Consider the following 19319-nt stretch of genomic DNA (forward strand, 5'->3'; position numbering starts at 1 on the left):
CTGGGATTTCTCCTTTAGGGGCCACAGTTTCACTTATGGTTATTGTGCTTGCTGCTCTAGAGCTGTTGTGGGTTAGAGAACTCACCACTGATGCTGGCAATATGGCCCCGCTGCCACATCCTTGGCTGTGAGGCTGGCATATTTCTTTTCTGGTTTTGAGCTCCGTTCTGAGTCCCTGGAAGGTGTTTTGAGCTTTGCCACTGGGAGTTTTAGACGTTCTTTGTGCTGTAAGAACTGCTGAAATACACGAGAATGATCTGCAGCTGCTCACTTCAGCTCCTTGTTTACCTTTCCTCTCTGGAGCCTGGTGCTGTGAGGCAAGATAGCGCCGGCATGGCTCTGTTGCCTCGATGCGGGCTGGTTTCTTTTCTGGTCTCTGGTTGTTCTTCTAGTCTTTTTTTTCTCTGTCCCTTGTGTTTACATTTTTTATTTCTCTGCTGATAGTGTTTTCTGGCTATGAAAAGCGCTGATTCTGTGGCAATAGAGATCTGTTGTTAGCAGGACTCTTAAACGTTGCTTTTCTGGGTTGCCATCTTCCTGGAAGTCTCTCTTTTGTACTCTTAATTTTATTTTTATTCCTCCTTATCCAGGGGAAGTTTTTGTTACAACTGTGGTCTTTCCTCTCCCTGAGTTAATATTTTACTATATGTATTTGTGATCTTAAACAATAGATAATATAGTTTTATGTGTTCTAGTTACATTTAAGAAATGAAAATTTTGCTGGGCGTGGTGGCACATGCTTGTAATTCCTGTGCTTGGGAGGCGGAGACAGGAGGATTGCGCAGGTTTGAAGCCAGCCTCTCTGGCTTAAGAGACCCTGTTTCCAAATAAAAATATAAAAATGGGTTTGGGAGTGTAGCCTGGAGTTAAAAGGGTTTTCAGGAACCCCAGTACCACAAAAAAAAAAAAAAAGAAAGAAAGAAAGAAATTTTGGAGTACAACCTTATGAAGCAACTATTTTTTTAAATTTATTTTTATTGGTGCATTGTAATTATATATCACATTGGAATACAAGACTTGAGAGGATATACAAGTACACATCATCCAATTAGCCCTCATCCAGCCCCCATCCCATTCCCTCTCCCTCCCTCGATCCCATGCTTGTTTGGTGATTAACTTTGATACATATGTTTATGTACCTCCTGCTTTTTAAAGAGGCTCCCTCCTCCCCTATTCCATACCCTCTGATTGGTCACCTTAGTTGCTTCACTATAGGGCCCTTTCTATAGCTCGACCTCTTCCTGTTGCCCCTTTCCTCCTAGTTTTTGCTGATTAGGGGAAGCATCTGATTTTTATTTTCTGTGATATTTCTCTGTGCATGCCGCATTGCAAGTACTGATCCCACTCTTGATGGCCCCAGTAGTGGCCTGGCTACCCGGTGGACTGATCCAGACCTCGCTGGCTCAAGCAGCGGCCCTGCCTCATGGGAGGCCCCGATTCTGGTCTCACTGGCCCCGACACCACCCTAACCCCTCGACTGGCTCCGATCCCAGCCTTGGTGGCCCCAGCACCGGCCTAGCCTCACGGCAGGCTCTGATCCCCGCCTCGCTGGCCCCGGCACCAGCCTAAGCCATCGGCAGGCTCCAATCCTGGCCACACTGGCCCCGGCACTGGCCTAACCCCTCGGCAGGCTCTGATCCCCGCCTCGCTGGCCCCGGCACCAGCCTAAGCCATCGGCAGGCTCCAATCCTGGCCACACTGGCCCCGGCACTGGCCTAACCCCTCGGCAGGCTCCGATCCCGGCCTCAGAGCCCCCGGCACCGGCCTTGCCTCATGGCAGGCTCTGATCCTGGCCTCGCTGGCCTTGGCACCGGCCTAACCCCTCGGCAGTCTCCGATCCTGGCCTCGGAGGCCTCAGTAGCAGCCTTGCCTCATGGAAGGCTCCGATGCCGTCCGCTGGCCCCAGCACCAGCCTAACCCCTCGGCAGGCTCCGATCCTGGCCTCAGAGGCCCCAGCACCGGCCTTGCCTCACAGCAGGCTCCGATGCTGGCCACTGGCCCCGGCATCGGCCTAACCCCTCGGCAGGCTCTGATCCTGGCCTTGGAGGCCCCAATAGCAGCCTTGCCTCATGGCAGCCTCCAATGCTGGCCATTGGCCCCAGCACCGGCCTAACCCCTCAGCAGGCTCCGGTCCTGGCCTTGGAGGATGAAGCAACTATTATCAATATTATGCTTCTCAAGATATATTTATCAATCATCATTTTAATTATTTTTAATGTTTATATGAATATGTCACATTTGTTACTTTATTAATGGATATTTAGATTGGATTTTATTTTTCCTACTTCATATTCTCTATGAATAGCTTATACATGTCTTCTTGTATATGTGTATGAATTTGCCTAGATTGTATAGCTGGCAGTGAAACCATAGGGACCTTTGGAATGTACATTTTCTAATGTGGTTCTACTAATTTTTCATGTCCTTAACATCACTTGGTATTGCTGATTTTGCATTTTTTGTTCATCTGATTTGTGTGGAGAGTTCTTTCTCCCTGATTTTCAGAGACTTTGGAACCAATCAGGTCATTTTTATCAGGAGTTATAAACAATTTAGATAGGAATTTAGTTAGATTATCTCAGGGGACATTTGTTACTGTCATGACTAATTTTTGTGTGTCTCTTTCTAAGATATCTGCTTATCCAGGATGTTCAAAGTTGTTTTGGAATCCAGCTGCACCTAAATTTTCTGTTCCAGAATATGTGATGAGGGAAAATTTATATCCCAAATATGAGGTAACGTATTGAATGAACTTTCTCTATTATTACTGTTGTTGATGCTTGATATTTAAATTGTATAATTTCTTATGATATTTTTATTAGATAATTGTCAAGTAGCTGGTCTGACAACTATTACTATAGTAAGACAATGACTATGTGTGGATTGAATGATCCATGGCAGTTTTTTACATATATGTAAATAATTGTTATATATGTATAGTGTATATATATACATGTATATCTGCATATTTAACCACATTTTTACAAATGAGTAGGAGGAAGCGCACCAATGTATGGCCATTTGTCAAGGTCTCTATTGGGAGTCCCACCAATTCCTGCTTGTTTGCTCAGAACCTACTCAAGTGTTCTCAAGTTGAAACAAAAAAGTAGGTTTGAAGATGCCCATAGTGTCTTGGTTATCTAAACAGGCTTCCATTTCAGAAAAGAGGTACTTGGGATCAACTTATCGAGATATTGGCTTTATTATTAAAATAAATATTTACATAAAGATGCAGCTAAGTTGGTACCCTTCTCATTTTCTCATTTTTAAGACAGCTTGGAGGTTTCATTCATGTTTTAAGCAGTTGAGTTGGAAAAGATCCTGCCTTTGCTGCAGAGGAGATGAGTTAACATCCAATTACGCCGCACAGTAGCCAACTGGATGATTATTCCATTGTGTCTGAAGCACTGGTTGGGCTGGCTCTGTGATGGTAGATAAATAAATGAAATTCTTAGGTAACACCTGCTGGTAGTGGACACACTTGTTTGCTGGGCCCTTGTTCTGACCATCATACAGTGACTCAGCTGAGCATTCTCCTCCAGTAGCTGCTGGATAGCATCTTCATTGAATTCTGCCTGTCTGTCAGCCAGTAGAGTAGGTAGCCACAGATGTTCCATATATCTTGGTTAGAACCTTGCTTCTACAAGTGAAATTTTTGTTCATCTAATGTTAAAAAAGTTTAACAACACCTAACTAAAATAATCTTTTAAGTGTGTTTTAAACATACTTGAACATACATATATATCATTCCACACAAATGTGTATTTTTATGTGGAATTCCTAGTCCAAGTATATACATTTAAAATCCTGAAGAATTTGTGTTTTTGCATTTTTAAGCACTGTTTAATGTATTCATTTGCTTGAAAATAGATACAAAATGCCATAAGCTAAAAAGAGAAGGTTAATGAAGTATATAAAAAGATGGCTTCAATGAAAAAGATTTGTGAATATTTATTTGCATAAGTAGGTGTGGCATCTATTATTTTTATGCAATATTCCCTAACTTTTATCTACATGTTTATCTCTTCTGTTTTCTTTAAGCATCAGATCTTTCTTAATTGAATCTTTTTGTCCCTATGCCTAAGGTGTATTCTTTAGAATTTCCTTCAAAGCAGAATGAGAGGTCTGGATTTGGTAAAAACGCTTGTTTTTCTTTGTTTTACAAATGTCTCTACATTACATTCTTGAGAGATATTTTATCCAAGTATGATATATATTGGCAGATTTTTTTTAGCATGCTACAATGTTCCATTATTTTTTTGCATCCACTGTTATTACTGTCAAGAAGTCAATTTGTTTTAGTCCGGCGTGGTGGAGCATACTTGTAATCCCAACCTTTGAGAGGCTGAGACAGGAGGATCATGGTTTGTGGACAGCCTCAGCTACTTAGTGAGGTCCTCTGCAACTAAGTGAGACTATATTTCAAAATAAATAAATAAATAAATAAATAGAGCTGGGGGTGTAGCTTGGAGGTAGAATGTTCCTGGGTTCTATCCCTAGCACTGTAAAAAAAAAAAAAAAGTCAGTTTAAGTATGAAATCTTTGAAGATAATATATTTTCTGCTTCCCCTAAACCTAGATAATTATAGGTTTTTCTCTTTTCTAGTTTCACTAAGCTGTCTAGGTGGAGATTTTTTATTAGACTATGCTGTGTCTAGGTATAGTATTTATTACACTTTGGAATCATTAGAATATTTGAACTTGTGGTTTTGTGTCTTTTATCACCTTTGTAAAATTTTTAGTTATTATCTCTTCAAATTATTGAATCTGTCTGTTCTCACTTTTATTTTCTGAGACCTAAACCACACATATTATCTACTTTTTTCTTTTCCACTGATTTTGGAAAATAAAATTTTTGATCTATCTTATTGAAACTGGTGTCATGGCACATGCTTGTAGTCCCAGCATTTAGGAGGCTCAGACAGGAGGATCTCGGTCCGTGGACAGCCTCAGCTACTTAGTGAGGTCTTTTGCAACTCAGTGAGACTGTTTCAATATATAGAACAAAAAATAGGGCTGGGGGTGTAGCTCAAAAGTAGAATGCCATGGGTTTCATCCTCGGTACCACACACACAAAAAAAATTGAGTTTCAAAAATTTACTTTTCAGTTGTGTTTAGAATATATGTTGAGCTTGTTTATTATTAAATTTAGTTTTATATTTTTGATTTTTGATTTTTCCTTTCATCTCTTATGTTCTGTTTTTTGTGTCTGTCAATCAACAGTGTTTGTTCATTATTATATTTATGACATTATTTTGTTGCAACTTCTTTTTTTTTTTTTTGTAATGCTGGGGATTGAATCCAGGGGTATTTAACTTTTGAACTACATCCCTAGACCTATTTTATTTTTTATTTGGAGACATGGTCTCGCTATATTGCTGAGAGTTGCTAATTTGCTAAGCCTGGCTTTGAACCTGTGATCTTCCTGATTCAGCTTTTCAAGTACTGGCAGCCACATTTGAGACAGAAAGGTAGTTACTTCCTCTACCAAAGGTTTTTGTTTGTTTGTTTGTTTTTGTTTTTGTTTTTAAGAACCCAAGCTCTTTACTATTCAGAAACAACCTTCGTCTAAGGTCAAGGCTTGAGTTTCTCTGACCACCCCTGTGGCAGCGGCTAGAATATAGAATAGAAATCTACATAAATATTTATTTACTTTCAATTTACTATCTCAGTTTATATATGGGAGATATTATCAGGATATATACCTCAGGTAGACTTTTTGCTTCTATTTCTGTCACTGTAACCCCAAGAATTTGCTAAATCTGCAGTTTAGATTTATAGCTGTTTGGGCAAACATTCTGAAAAGAAAAACATCTTTGATTACTAGGTTCATATTTCCAGGTTCCTATCTTTTTTAAAAATACTTTTATTGGTGCATTATAGTCTCATGTCATAGTGCAGTTCACAGTGATAGTAACATCCATGCATAACAGCACTTGATGAATTTCCCGTCTCCCGCCCGACTCCTCCTCCCCACACATTCTTAACTTTTCTTAGTTTTTTTTTTTGTTTTGGTGCAGTATTTCTTCATCAACTTGTCTGATGCTTTGAAGATTATATTGTTCAGAGTGTAGCGCTCTTAGCTCTCCTCAGCAGATTACCTCCTCTGCCATAATTAGAAACAGAAGTCATTATTGAGTTTTGTTTTTTTTTTTTTTTGTGTGTGTGTGTGTGTGTGGTACTGGGGATGGAACCCGGGGGCATTCCACCTCTGAGCTACGTTCCACTCCCAACACTACTTTTTCTTCTTTATTTTGAAACAGAGTCTCACTGAGTTGCAGAGGGCCTCACTAAGTAGCTGAGGCTGTCCTAGAACTGTGATCCTTCTATCTCAGCCTCCCAAATGCTGAGATTACAAGTGTGCGCTACCACACCAGGTTCTCATTGAGTTTTAAGGTAACGAAAATGTTTGTTTCTATCTGCATATCAGGCTTTTATTGGATATACATCAATTTCAACAATATCTCTGAAGAATAGGTTGTGTGTGTGTGTGTGTGTGTGTGTGTGTGTGTGTGTGTGTATGTGTGTGTGTGCGCGCGCACGCGCAGTGCCAGTGATCAAACCCAGGGCCTCATGCATGGGAGACAAGTGCTTTCACAACTGAGCGACATTCCCAAACCCCCTGAGAATAGTAGAATTATTTTCTTTTTCGGTACTGGGGATGGAACCCACGTGTATTCTACGTCTGAGCAACACTCCCAGCCCTATTTTTTTATTCTTTATTTTTGAAACAGGATCTCACTGAGTTGCAAAGGGCCTAAGTAGCTGAGGCTTGCAGCGAACCATGATACTCCTCAGCCTCCAGAATGTTGAGATTAGAAGTGTGCGCCACCATGCCCACCTTGTAGAAAGTTTTTTTGTTTTTTTTTTTCATTGGACATCATACAAGCAATATATTATAGCTCTTACAAGGCACATTTGTGTGGGTAACATTTTTGCAGGTTTCAAGGTACCAATGTATGAAATGCATTCTTTTGAAAATAAGCCACTATTGATTGTTAGGAAGCTCTGTTATTTTGATATAAAAAATATGATATTAGGGTTTTTGTCCTTGTTTTATTAAAGGTATCCTTTCAGGTATGTAATAACCACTATTTTATCATATTTTAATATCTTGCATAAGCATATGACAAAATAGTCCCCAAAATCTTTCATATATCATTTACTTTGTCTTTGAAGAATAATAATGAAAGTGTCTAAATATATTTATTTTTATTTAGTAGTTTTCTTACTTTAAATTATACTATAGCTATTTCTACAATACGACATAAAAGATAAACAAAAACTCAACGCTGATTTCTAAAGAACTCATAGCTTTCTCCTTATGATATTTTAAGAAGTTATATCTTGGCTGGGCATGATGGCGAATGCTTGTAATCCCAGCATTCAGGAGGCTGAGACAGGAGGATCGCAGTTTGCGGACAGCCTCAGATACTTAGTGAGGCCCTTTGCAACTCAGTGAGACTGTTTCAAAATAAATAATAGAAAATTGGGCTGGGGTGTAGCTCGAAGGTAGAATGCCCCTGGGTTCTATCTCTTGTACCAAAAAACACCAAATTATGTCTATTATTTAATTAATATGTTTTCAGGGTTTTTTAAAATGGTGCAGAGGATTGAACCCAGGGGCAGTCTACCTTTGAACTATATCCTCAACCGTATTTTATTTTTTTATTTGGAAACAGGATCTTGCTATGTTGTTGAGGGTCTCTCTAAGTTACTGAGGCTGGCCTAGAATACTGTGATTCTCCCATTTGAGCCTGCCATGTACTGGGGATATAAGTGTGTACCATCATACCCAGCCTTGGTTTTTTCAATTTGAAATGTTAGTTTTGGGGACCTAAAATTTTCAGCAAACAGCTATAGCAGCATCATGGTTAAACTAATCATGAACTTACCAGTCTGTCAAATTTAGGTCTTCTAGTTGTTTTTGCATATCCATATCACTAATTATAATATAGAAAAAATAGCACATTTAGCAATCATAATTGTTATAGTAGTCTACTCTGATTACATATATGATATATATTATAACTTAATATCTGATAAAATTCAAAGAACAAAGCATTTATACAAAGCATCTTACAAAGTTTTTTATTTCAATCTACATCCAAAATGCTTGCTTGTGTTTGAAAATAGTCACTTATTGACAATAAATTCAGATAATATGTCTTTTTCATAATCCTGATGTCGATATGCTAAGTAAATTCCATACTAACTTCTGAAAACATAGGGTCATTGATTACTCCTAAGATTAAGAATGTTAGAAATAATATAGTAGGAGCCGGGCGTGGTGGCGCACGCTTGTAATCCCCGCGCTTGGGAGGCGGAGACAGGAGGATCGTGCAGGTTCCAAGCCAGCCGCGCTGGCGTAAGAGACCCTGTTTCAAAAATATAAATAAGTCTGGGAGTGTAGCCCGGAGGTAGAAGGGCTTCCAGGAACCCCAGTACCATGAAAGAAAGAAAGAGAGAGGGAGGGAGGGAGGGAGGGAGGGAGGGAGAGAGAGAGAGAGAGAGAGAGAGAGAGAGAGAGAGAGAGAGAGAGAGAGAGAAGAGAAAGAAAGACTTCCAGGAACCCCAGTACCACGAAAGAAAGAAAGAAAAGAAAGAAAGAAAGAAAAGAAAGAAAGAAAGAAAGAAAGAAAGAAAGAAAGAAAGAAAGAAAGAGAAAGAAAATAGTAGTATCTATTTGCCTGTAGGCCAGTGCTGAAGCCAAATTGTGAGTTTGGGCCACGTACTGAGGCTGCAGCTAGACTTTACTACATCTTTAAAACGTGTTTTCTAGAATTCTTTCTTTTACACAGGTTTGTTCTTTTGACAATGATGTTGTACCATGAAGTAATAGCAATCACAGGCACTTAAAGTACTTCACAATATAATTTTTAATTTATCTGTTTATCACAGAGTGCTCAAACAAGCAGAATTTTAGCTGAGAAATTTTTATATGAAAGTAAGGAAAGTATTGTTATAGATAATTATTACAGAGGAAGTTTTAAGGTATGTATGATTTTTTTTCTGAACTATGGGTTGGTTACTATATCTCTTTATACTTAGAAATTATTTCTAGTAATTCTAGAAATTATTTCTTGGTACTTTCTCATTCTGGAAACTGATTCGGACAAGTCAGTGGTATCTTTGTATGGGATACATCTCTTCCCCAAATATGCTGCCTTTATTTATTATTTTACTTTAAGAATGTACGTTATACAAAATAACCAGTTTATATGGAAACAAATCTACAGGCCTCAGGGGATCCAAAAGCTTTTTAAAAAAGTTCTTTTAAAAAATTATCCAAGCCAGGCGTGGTGGCGCATGCTTGTAATTCCAGCATTTGGGAGGCTGAGACAGGAGGATCATGGTTTGCCGACAGTATCAGCTACTTAGTGAGGTCCTTGCAACTCAGTGAGACCCTGTTTCAAAGTAAAGGGGAAAAATAGGGCTGGGAGTGTATCTTGGAGGTAGAATACCCCTTGGTTCCATCCCCAGTACTGCAAGAAAAAAAATTATCCAACACACAATATTGAACTAACTACTGAGGAGACTGTCACTATCAGTGAAAAAGGGGATCAGCAGACCAAAATATACACAATATTAAAATAAATAGCATTTCCCTTTCCAATACTGCCCAGGAAAGTTCACAGGGCTTTAGCAACAGGAGCAAAGACTGCCTGGTGCTGTGCCTCACACTGGTGGAACCTGGCTGGGGCTCCCAGGCAGATGAGCGAGGTGCCCCAGGCCTTCCTTGCTGAGGAAAGGAAGAGCCACACAGTCTACGAAACAGGGTTCAGTATTTCAGTAACTTACTCAAAATCCACACCCCTGTTCCTACCCTACCCAACCCTCTCAAAAACACATGCAGGACAATCAGCTGGTTATTAGGCATTTCCGGGTCAAAAGACCAACCCCAGCCAGAGTCGGTCCCTCCACACCTGCCTAGAACAGTGAGGGACACCCAGCCTGGAGACAAGCTGGTGCGTGGTTAACTGAGAGGTCGGATGTGGCAGAACTCACGCCAACTCTGCCTTCCCAAAGGGAAGAAGGTAAGGCTAAGTCCTAAGGCTGCAGGATAGGGTCCAAGCCACTGTAACAGAAAAGGGAGCCCAGTGTCTTCCTCAGCAAGTCTCCATCACATTTGGAGTTCCTTTATGACGCTCAGAAGATATTCACCATTAGATAACAGGTTATCTGCTGTGAGGTTTTCTAAAATTTCCATTTTTTTCCATCCATTTTTGCCTAGGACTTACATGATTAGAGGAGCAGATTTACGTGCCTTTTGACTTAATGGGTAGCTGTTTACAGCCATGAATCAGATTCATGGGTAGCTGTTTACAGCCATGAATCAGATTCAATGGGTAGCTGTTTACAGCCATGAATCAGATTCAAAGTGATTGCTCTGAATGGTGCTTAGGTGCAGACTCTTGACTTTAGTATCACTCCAGTGTATTGAAGTAAGCATGTCAAACAATAAACATGAGTGGATAAAGGAAGTATGATTGAAGGAAAAAGAGAGGCATTAAATTTATATTGTGGGTTTATTAATGCTGAACTCATCGGGGGACAAAGAGAAAAAATTTTTTTTCATTATTGCCTTTAGTCCTCTACTCCCCTTTAGTGATATTTTTGGGGTACAGAATGCCACATAAGTAGAGAGACTTGGTGCCTTGGGACAAATCCAGTCCCCTTTCTAGTCAGCTAACAGGTTAAATATGTGTCTGTTCTTCCTCTATGTTCCCATACAGTCAGATTTCCTTCCTTCCTTCCTTCCTTCCTTCCTTCCTTCCTTCCTTCCTTCCTTTTCTTATTCCCTTCCTTCCTTCCTTCCTTTCTTCTTTTCTTCCCTTTCTCTCTCTCTCTCTCTCTCTCTCTCTCTCTCTCTCTCTCTCTCAGAAGGAGGTGATCATGTTTCTCATAGGGTTCACTGTTGTGCTATCTTTTCTATATCATCTGTCTAACATTTGTCCTTGTGTACATTTGATCTTTTTCTTCCTCACCAGACTGACATTATATTGTTCACATTCACAGTTTTGTCTACAACACCCAGAGCAGTGACCGTTACTTAAAATTGAATCAGCAAATGACCATTTTCTAGGTTGGAAAACAATTTATACTCTTTAGATTGTGGAAGGAGCATCATTTGCACCTACCCAGCATATATATTGCTATTTTTTACTAGCTGATTCTTTCAATCTGTACTGCTATAGTCTTAAAACACAGGTATGGTTATGTCACTCATGTTTCAACAAACATAATAACTCTACCTTACCAAATCAAAGGAAATCAGAGTCACTAACTAAACCTCCTAACCTGGCCTGAGCGGTATTTTCTGTTACCTACTAGCAACTGCTAGGTACCCTGTATCTGCCCACACCAGAAGCCTCCTGGACCACAATTGCTGGCACTTTGATATTTCTCTGTGCTTGTGGAGGCTGTTACCTTGGCCTGGGATGTTCTTGACTCCTTTTTAGCCTATAGAAGTGCTGCTGATTTCACAAAACAGCCCTGATGCTTTGTCTTCAAGTGATCTATCCAGATTCTTATCTATTCAGAGCTGAATTCCCTCTCTCCCTCATTCTCCTTGCCCTGGATTTGTGCCATGTTTAAAGTCATTGCCACAGTTACTTCGGGTTATAGATATATCTTTATTTCTTCTTGTACCATCACACTGTTTGAAGGAATGGAAATAACACCTTCATTGTACTTTCCACTCAGGTATGCTAGTGCTTTCTAGTTTTTATAATAACACTAGACTTGGTGTCATTATATTACTAAGTGGTCATATTTCTGTGGTCCCTTGAAGTAAAAGGTCAAGGACAATCATGATTAGAGGTGACTGTCCAGGAGACAGTGGCTGTCCCAGGTCCCCGTAGTGCAGCCCTGTAGCTCGACATACTTAATGACGCAATCACACATGTCTGTGCTACTTAACCCGGCTGGGAAGCTTTGCAGCATAGCACCTTGCATGTAGGTGCTAGATGTTTAATATTTCAAGTTGAGTTTCATTATTTCAAAATAATTTTCATTATTACATACTTTGCTAAATTTAAGTCTATTCTTTTCTATGAAGCCAGTGACTTCAAAATCAGAACCTATGCTTTACTCAGTATTTCTACATTTCATTAATCACCTAAACAATTATCATTAGCCAACTATACTATAACATTCTGGTTTGCCAAATAGTGTCTGTGGTAACTGTATATTTCTCATTTAATTATTTCACAGTCTCTCTTACAAAGGAAATCTGCATCATTTGAAAATATCCAAAAATCTTTCAATGCACAATCTACAGAATTAAAGGTATCTTAACGTCAGTTTTTACAATCCAAAAGAAATGTCTGTATTTGTAGCAATAATAATTACCTTATTCTTCCTCAAAAGCATGCATGTACATTATATATTTTAGTCTTTATTCTGATTACATTTTGAGTTAAATATAGTTTCTTGAGAGGGAGAAAAATAAGTTATGAAGGGGTCAATGTTGCTATTATACTTTCTTGTATCGTAACTAGCTTACATGAAATTATGTTTAAAATTTGGGATTACATTCACTACAAAGAAAGATATCTCTATAACATATTATTAGTAAAATTAAATACAGTTAATTTATAGATAGTGGCTCAATAGAAAATTATATACTAAAGAGCTGGAAATGTTTTTTCTTTTATTAATAATGAGTACTAGAGTTTCAGTGATCAATGTATAATTTTTATAAATTATTTTATAAATTTTTATAAATTATTCCCTCCCCATTATTAATTTATATTAAATAATTATGCCATTAAAATTATTTTCTTTAATGATTCAATAAAATAAAGAATAGAATGAGACTACTTAAGCTTATGAAATTTGAATTGAAAGTTATTGTAGGGACTGTGAATAGCATTGTATAGAAATTTAATATCTTTAAAGTGCTTTTGAGGATAGTCTCACAAACTGATTTTACAGAATAAGAGATTTTAATAGTTTTTACCCATTCTACAATTTTTTTGTATTAAAAGTAAAAGCATCTCCTTTATTTGGATATGTAAAGAACACTCTCAGTTAAAATCTATAAAATCATAGTTAATATATATGCTTTATAGTATTTATATGTACCTAATGAAATGACATAATGACCAACCAAATTTATACTGACCCACTATTAGCTTTATAAGTTGACCTTTGACCAATCTTTTTTGGGGGGATTCATTTACTTTTTTTCTTTTTTTTAATGTTTTTATTGGTGTATTATAGTCATATATCTTAGTGAGGTACAAAATGGTGGAGGCATACATGCACACATCACTCATTTAGCCCTTCCCCAATTATTCCCTCTCCATTTCCTCCCCCCTTTCCTCCTTCTCATGTTTGGCTTAGTGATTGATTTTAATATGTTTATGAATATACATCATATACATTATGAATTTCCCTCTTTCCCCTCCCATCCCTCTCAGGTTGCCTTATTTGCTCATCTATAGATTCTTCTTCATCTAGAGTGTTCATCCTATGACCTATTTCTTCCTAGCTTCCATATATTAAGGAGAGCATCGATTTCTTACTTTTTGTGACTGACCAATTTCACTTAGCATAATGTCTTCAGTTCCATCCATTTTCCTGTAAATGACGTAATTTTGTTCTTCCCTATGGCTGAGTAAAATTCGTTGCGTACATATCTCATAGTTTTGTAATCCATTCATCTGTTGATGGACATCCTGGCTGGGCCAATCTTAATATATGGTTGAAAAATTTTAAAAATAAAGTTCCCAAGCTACATTAATAGTAACTGGAACTCAATTAATTTTAAATATAAAGCAATTAAATTGCTTTTTATATTTTTCTACCTGTCTACTTTCTTATTAAGAGAGCAAAATCTGCAGTTGAATTAAGGCAGGAGGAGGAGCCCATCAAACTAGAAATCAAGGATGATGCACAAAGCAATTTGAAAGAGGTCATGTTCCAGAAAAAAAAGGAGCTGGAGCACCAGATCTTTCGGCAAAATCGAACTGAGCATGAGTCCATGGCTATGAAAGCAAGCATAGATGACATCTTAGACAACATTCAGAATGAAAGCAACTCGAGAGATCTTTCTCTCTCCCTCATTGAGGCATCAAAAGCAGCTGGTATTACTTACATTGTTTATCCCAAGAAAAAGAAGAAGACATGGAAGAAAGGATTGAAATTCCGTAAACTCTCGATGGTATATGACCAGTTATCCAAGCCTCCAAATGTACTTAAAAGGTTTGGTTCAAGCATTTTTAAAATATAGTTTAAGAAAGGTATTGTGGTCATGGTTTCAGTTCTATAATTCCACCGAGTGAAGTTGTTATTGTATGCATTTGCATAAACAGCATAATGGGAACTATAAGGTGAGCCTTTTGGTGATGACCATAAAACAAATACTGATAGAATTTATCTACGACAGTACATTAACACAGAGTTCTTTTTTAATCTTAAATTAATTTATCACATAAATGTAGATGGGAGATAATTGTTAGTTCAAAACAAATTATGAAGTCACCCTTTAAAAATAATTTTTATTTCTGTAGTTTCAGATCTTTTTCACTAAGATAACCTTGGTAACTTATAAATAGCCTTCTTACCATTTTATACCCAGTGTTTGAATCTTACATTTTATATTTAACTTGTTGAATTTTATATCCAAGTTGTTGAATCATAGCTGTTCTTGGCTGGCTCCCTTACTGGTTAGAGGTAGACTACAGACAATCTGATATACCACACCAAATCTGGACTGTGGAAGTCATTTTTGCAGAATGCCATTTGAGTTGATCAAGGACCTAAACTCATCCTTGTCCTCCAGTCCCCTGGCTTTAGGTGATCTTTGTTGCTTCCTTCATCAGCCTGGTCACAGCAAAAGGACATGCCAGCAAGAACTTTGCAGCATCACTATTTCTCTAAAAGTTGCCCTCTGCTTCGGTCTCTGAGCCCAGTGTTGAGACACAGGCCAACAAGAGACTAGCAGAAACCTTCCTCAACAGTTCATGAATATGGCTTCCTTGACCCACCTGTACCCATGGCCTTTCTGCTTATCTAGGCTTCTGTGAATTGTGAATCTCTTAGATTTTTGCTAATGCTCTATCTTCCAAGTTTGAGTAACATCCTTGATCTGAGATCCAGGCCAGCCCTTTTGCTAATGGTTCTCCTATACCTAAGAATGTCTCTTCTTGTGCCTCTTTCTAACACAACACAACTGTCCTCAGTCCTGACTTCCACTGTCAAAACCTGATTGAAGCTAGGTACATGGGTGCACACGAGTAATTCCAGTGCTGAGACAGGAGGACTGCAGGTTTGATGCCAGTCTTACTAACTTAGCAAGACCCTCAGCAACTTAGCAAGACTCTGTTTCAAAATAAAAAAAATAGAACTTCTGCAAGTATGGCTTAGAAGGATAATGCCCCTTGGTTCAATCCTTCTTGGTTCAATCCCTGGTTGAAAGCATATGAGCAAACACACACACCACACACACAAACACACACACCCCTGAACTGATCTGCTTCTGAGAGTGAATCTATGGTCTTAGCCCTATTTTTTCCAAGCCCATCTTTTTGCCATTACATTCCCAAGAGAGGCAGAATTTATCCTTCCCTTACCCATGGCAGGAGATGATGTATTTTCCTTAGTTGTTTTATTCTTCCTTTAGATCAGGTATCTGTATATCTGTATTCCCGTTCTTATTCCCTAGGTCCTTGGTGATTAGGCTAAGCTACCTAATTTCTTTAGCTATTTGTTTCATTACCTGGAAGATAAGGAGATTATTTACATGATTTCTGAAGTAACTTCCAGCTCAAAGATCCCACTCAGGTAGTAAAATCAACATCATTCTTGCTCAAATGGAACATTTTCAGCAAAACATTTAAACTGTTTAAAAATTCTCTTTCCTCAAATAGTCTCACATCTCATCTCGAACTAATTATGTGTACACATTCCAACCTGAGAGCCAGGCTTTCTCAGACTGGCAGGTGAGCTAGCAGGTTAATTTCCTTTGGTTCCTCCAAATGAAAAAACATGAACCATACTGATGGCTATGAAAACATTGATCTAGCCCTGCAGTACAGGAAGAAATATTTTCCTTTTGGGTTAGAACTAAACAGCAAGTCTTTTTTTTTTTTTTCTGATCATGTTCTTTTTTTTTTCCTTCTTTTGAACGATTTAACTTCAGTAATCTGGGACTTCAACTTTCCCTCATGAAGGTTCATCCACTGTCTGCATTGCTTTTTACAATCTTCCAGAAAGTTGTCTAGCAAGTTCTTGTTCATCGTTTCCTTAAAAATATTATGTTAATTTTTATTTGGTGGTAAAACTAAAGCATACTTATTGTGGAAAGTTTGGAGAGCACAGTGATCCTCTCATTAAGTCTTAACAATTAACGGTTTTTTTTTTTTTTTTTTTTTGCGGGTCTGGGGATAGAACCCAAAGGCATTTGACCTCCGAGCTACACCCCCTGTCCAATTTTTTATCCTTTATTTTGAAACAGGTTCTCACTGAGTTGCAGAGGGCCTCACTAAGTAGCTGAGGCTGTCCGTGAACTGCTGTCCTCCAGTCTCAGCCTCCCAAATGCTGAGATTACAAGAGTGTGCCACCACGCCCAGCTACAATGAACATTTTTGAATACTCATGTGATGATACATTCTAGCAAATCTATGTATGTGTGTAAAATGTGTGTCTGCATATCTATGTAGAAAGCCAGAAGTTATATACATCAAGGTGCTGCAGTGACTATTTTTGAGCTACAGGGAGCTGATGGGGTGGGGTAGGCAGAGATTTTGGTGTCTTAATTTATACACTTCCTCACTGTATTGTTTGTTTTTGTGGTTTAAGGATTGAACCAAGAGGCACCTTACCACTCACTGAGCCACATCCTAGCAATTGCTATTGTTTATTTTTAGACTAGTTCTTGCTAAGTTTCCTAGACTAGCCTTGAACTTGAGATCCCCCTGCATCAGTCTCCTGAATATCCAGGATTACAGGCATGTTCTCAGTTCCAGTCCTTCAACTGTCAGTCAGTCCCAGGCATGAGTTCAGGAGGTTCAGTGGGTCAGGAGTTAGGCTGAGACCTGATGGGTTCAAATGTGAAGTCAGAGGATTTTGTCATTCCTCTCCCTTCCTTCTGTAGTTTCCTTTTCTGTCGGACTCCTGTAGACCTTTCTACCATTTCCTGTTTAGTAAAACCTCAGAGTACTTACCATTCTTTAATTATCTGCATCCAGCTGCTCCTGAGCCCATAGCTCATCCCTGGTGCAAAATCACAAAAGTAAAGAAATACTGGAGGCCCCCAATAGTTGCACAGTGGGTGTTAGCAGTCCAAGTGGTGAAAAGTGGGCAGACTCTAGAAGTGTTTGGGGAGGAGATATGAGAACAAAATGAATTAAGGATGTTTCTAAAAATTTTTGCTGGAGCAACTGAGAATGTGGAGGTTTACTGAGAAGGGTGAAACTGCTCATGGAGCAGGTGGTTATGACAGGGATGGTTTTGGTGGCATAATGTAAACAGAAGTCTAATTGGACTGGATTTCAGGTAGCTCTTCAGATCACAAAGACACTGAAGGATAGTTGACACTCTAGGCGGGACAGCAAATATGCATTATTTATTATTTCCCCTCCCATGTAAATGTGAACTTCACCTGATCCCCCATTTTACAGGAAAGGTAAAGAAAGAATGTCAGGTCAACAGCTGTGAACCAGCTGCTGGGAGGTGTGTAGATTGTTTCAGAAAATACATCTATCACATCTGGAACTAAAGTTGTGATTGTTATCAACACCTGGTTAAATTTGTGATAATTCAGTCATTTTCAACAAGCTATCTGGTCTGTCACTAGCCAAACAGGAAAGTCATTGAGATGTGGCACTACCACCTGCATCTTTCAAGTTTGTTGAGCGTGCCATCAATCTGCAGTTTCTTCAGATGTGGTTTTGTTTTGTTTGCTGTCTTGAGATGGTGGTGTGGGATGGGAGGGGTGGCTCTAGAGATTTCTCTCTTGGCTCTTAGTACCATTATCTCCCGCAGTCTACACTGGATCCAGTGTACACCGGATTCCACTACATATTCTGGGATGAAGAAGACAACCACAGATAGGTTCCACATCACTCCAGCCATGGTGAGATGGCTTCAGGCTAAGAGTCTTTGTATCATTTCATTTTCATGATTCCCTAATTTGATTGATGGGCTTCAGTGGCATTCACAAAGGCTATCTGTGAATCATGATACTTTTAGGGCAAGTATCTAATAACCTCTACAAGGTCTGAGTATTTCTCCTTTCCAATACCTTTGGAAGCTCTTAGGGAGAATTCACTATGTATGACACACGGCAGGGGGCCTGGCATGGCCTTCCTGTAGATAAAGAGGCTTTGGACTGTGACTTGCTTAAGTTTGAGAGTTAGGCAAGAGGATATGAACCCCCACTGTAGCTGGTTAGGTTTATTTCCAGAAGACCCCAAAGCTTCTCACTTACATAAGTCAAAGAACACCTGGCTAAGGCTGTGCTAGTCAGGGCCAGCAGCCTCCATCCAAGGCGGCCGTGTGGAGGAGGCATGTGGGAGGCTGAGAGACTTGAGGCTGTAGTTCCCAGACGGGGGCCAGGAGTCTCAGCCTGGTGATTCTCGGGCGTGACTAAGTCTGGTACAATACAGTGTATGAGGCCAGGTGACACTGTGGTCATCGAAAGATAATCATGCCAGAGGGGATTGAGTCCCTCAGCCAGTTTTTTCTGACAAGGCAAGATAAAATTTGGAGATCCAGAATCCTCATTCTTATTCATGTCTGCCCACATGTTCACATCATAAGATTTCTTTTTAGTAGGTTCATTTCCTTGGTGCATAAGGTTTGGGGGGGGTGTTGGACATTTTTTAAAATTAATTAATTAATTTATTTATTGTACTGGGGACGGAACCCAGGGGCATTCTACCACCGGGCTACTCCCTCGGCCCTTTTTTGTTTTTTTCTTTCGTATTTTAAGTTTTGAAACAGGGTCTCACTTAGTTGCGAAGGGTCTTGCTAAGTAGCTTAGGCTGTCCATGACCAGCGATCCTCCGGTCTCCATCTCCCGAATGCTGTGATTACAAGCATGTACCACTACACCCGGCAAGGGGTTGGACACTTAATAGGTACAAACTGTCCTTTTGGTCTGAAATAGTCAGGTGACTGCACAGTGTTTCTAATCACTATCATTGTCCTAGTGACTAGCAGCTGACTTGATTTTTCAGTGACTTGCTTTCCCTTGAACTTCATTTTTTTTTTTTACCCTGGGAAGAAGGTTACCCTAGAATCAGGTGTGTGTGTGTGTGTGTGTGTGTGTGTGTGTGTGTGCGCGTGTGTGTTTCCTGAGTTCCATT

General features: G+C 39.2%; 1 protein-coding gene across 1 annotated transcript in view; it reads left to right on the forward strand.

Moving 5' to 3' along the window:
- Nucleotides 1–19319, forward strand: part of TTC6 (tetratricopeptide repeat domain 6) — a gene marked incomplete at both ends in the record, with an annotated part of 184150 nt that overhangs the window by 88488 nt on the left and 76343 nt on the right. Inside the window, 3 exons of the mRNA XM_080707135.1 lie at nt 2631–2735; nt 7066–7077; nt 13835–14211. Coding sequence (XP_080563261.1) covers nt 2631–2735; nt 7066–7077; nt 13835–14211 — 494 coding nt within the window. The remainder of the gene's footprint in view (nt 1–2630; nt 2736–7065; nt 7078–13834; nt 14212–19319) is intronic.

The sequence above is a fragment of the Muscardinus avellanarius genome (assembly GCF_963383645.1).
Source record: "Muscardinus avellanarius genome assembly, chromosome: 12".
Taxonomy (NCBI): domain Eukaryota; kingdom Metazoa; phylum Chordata; class Mammalia; order Rodentia; family Gliridae; genus Muscardinus; species Muscardinus avellanarius.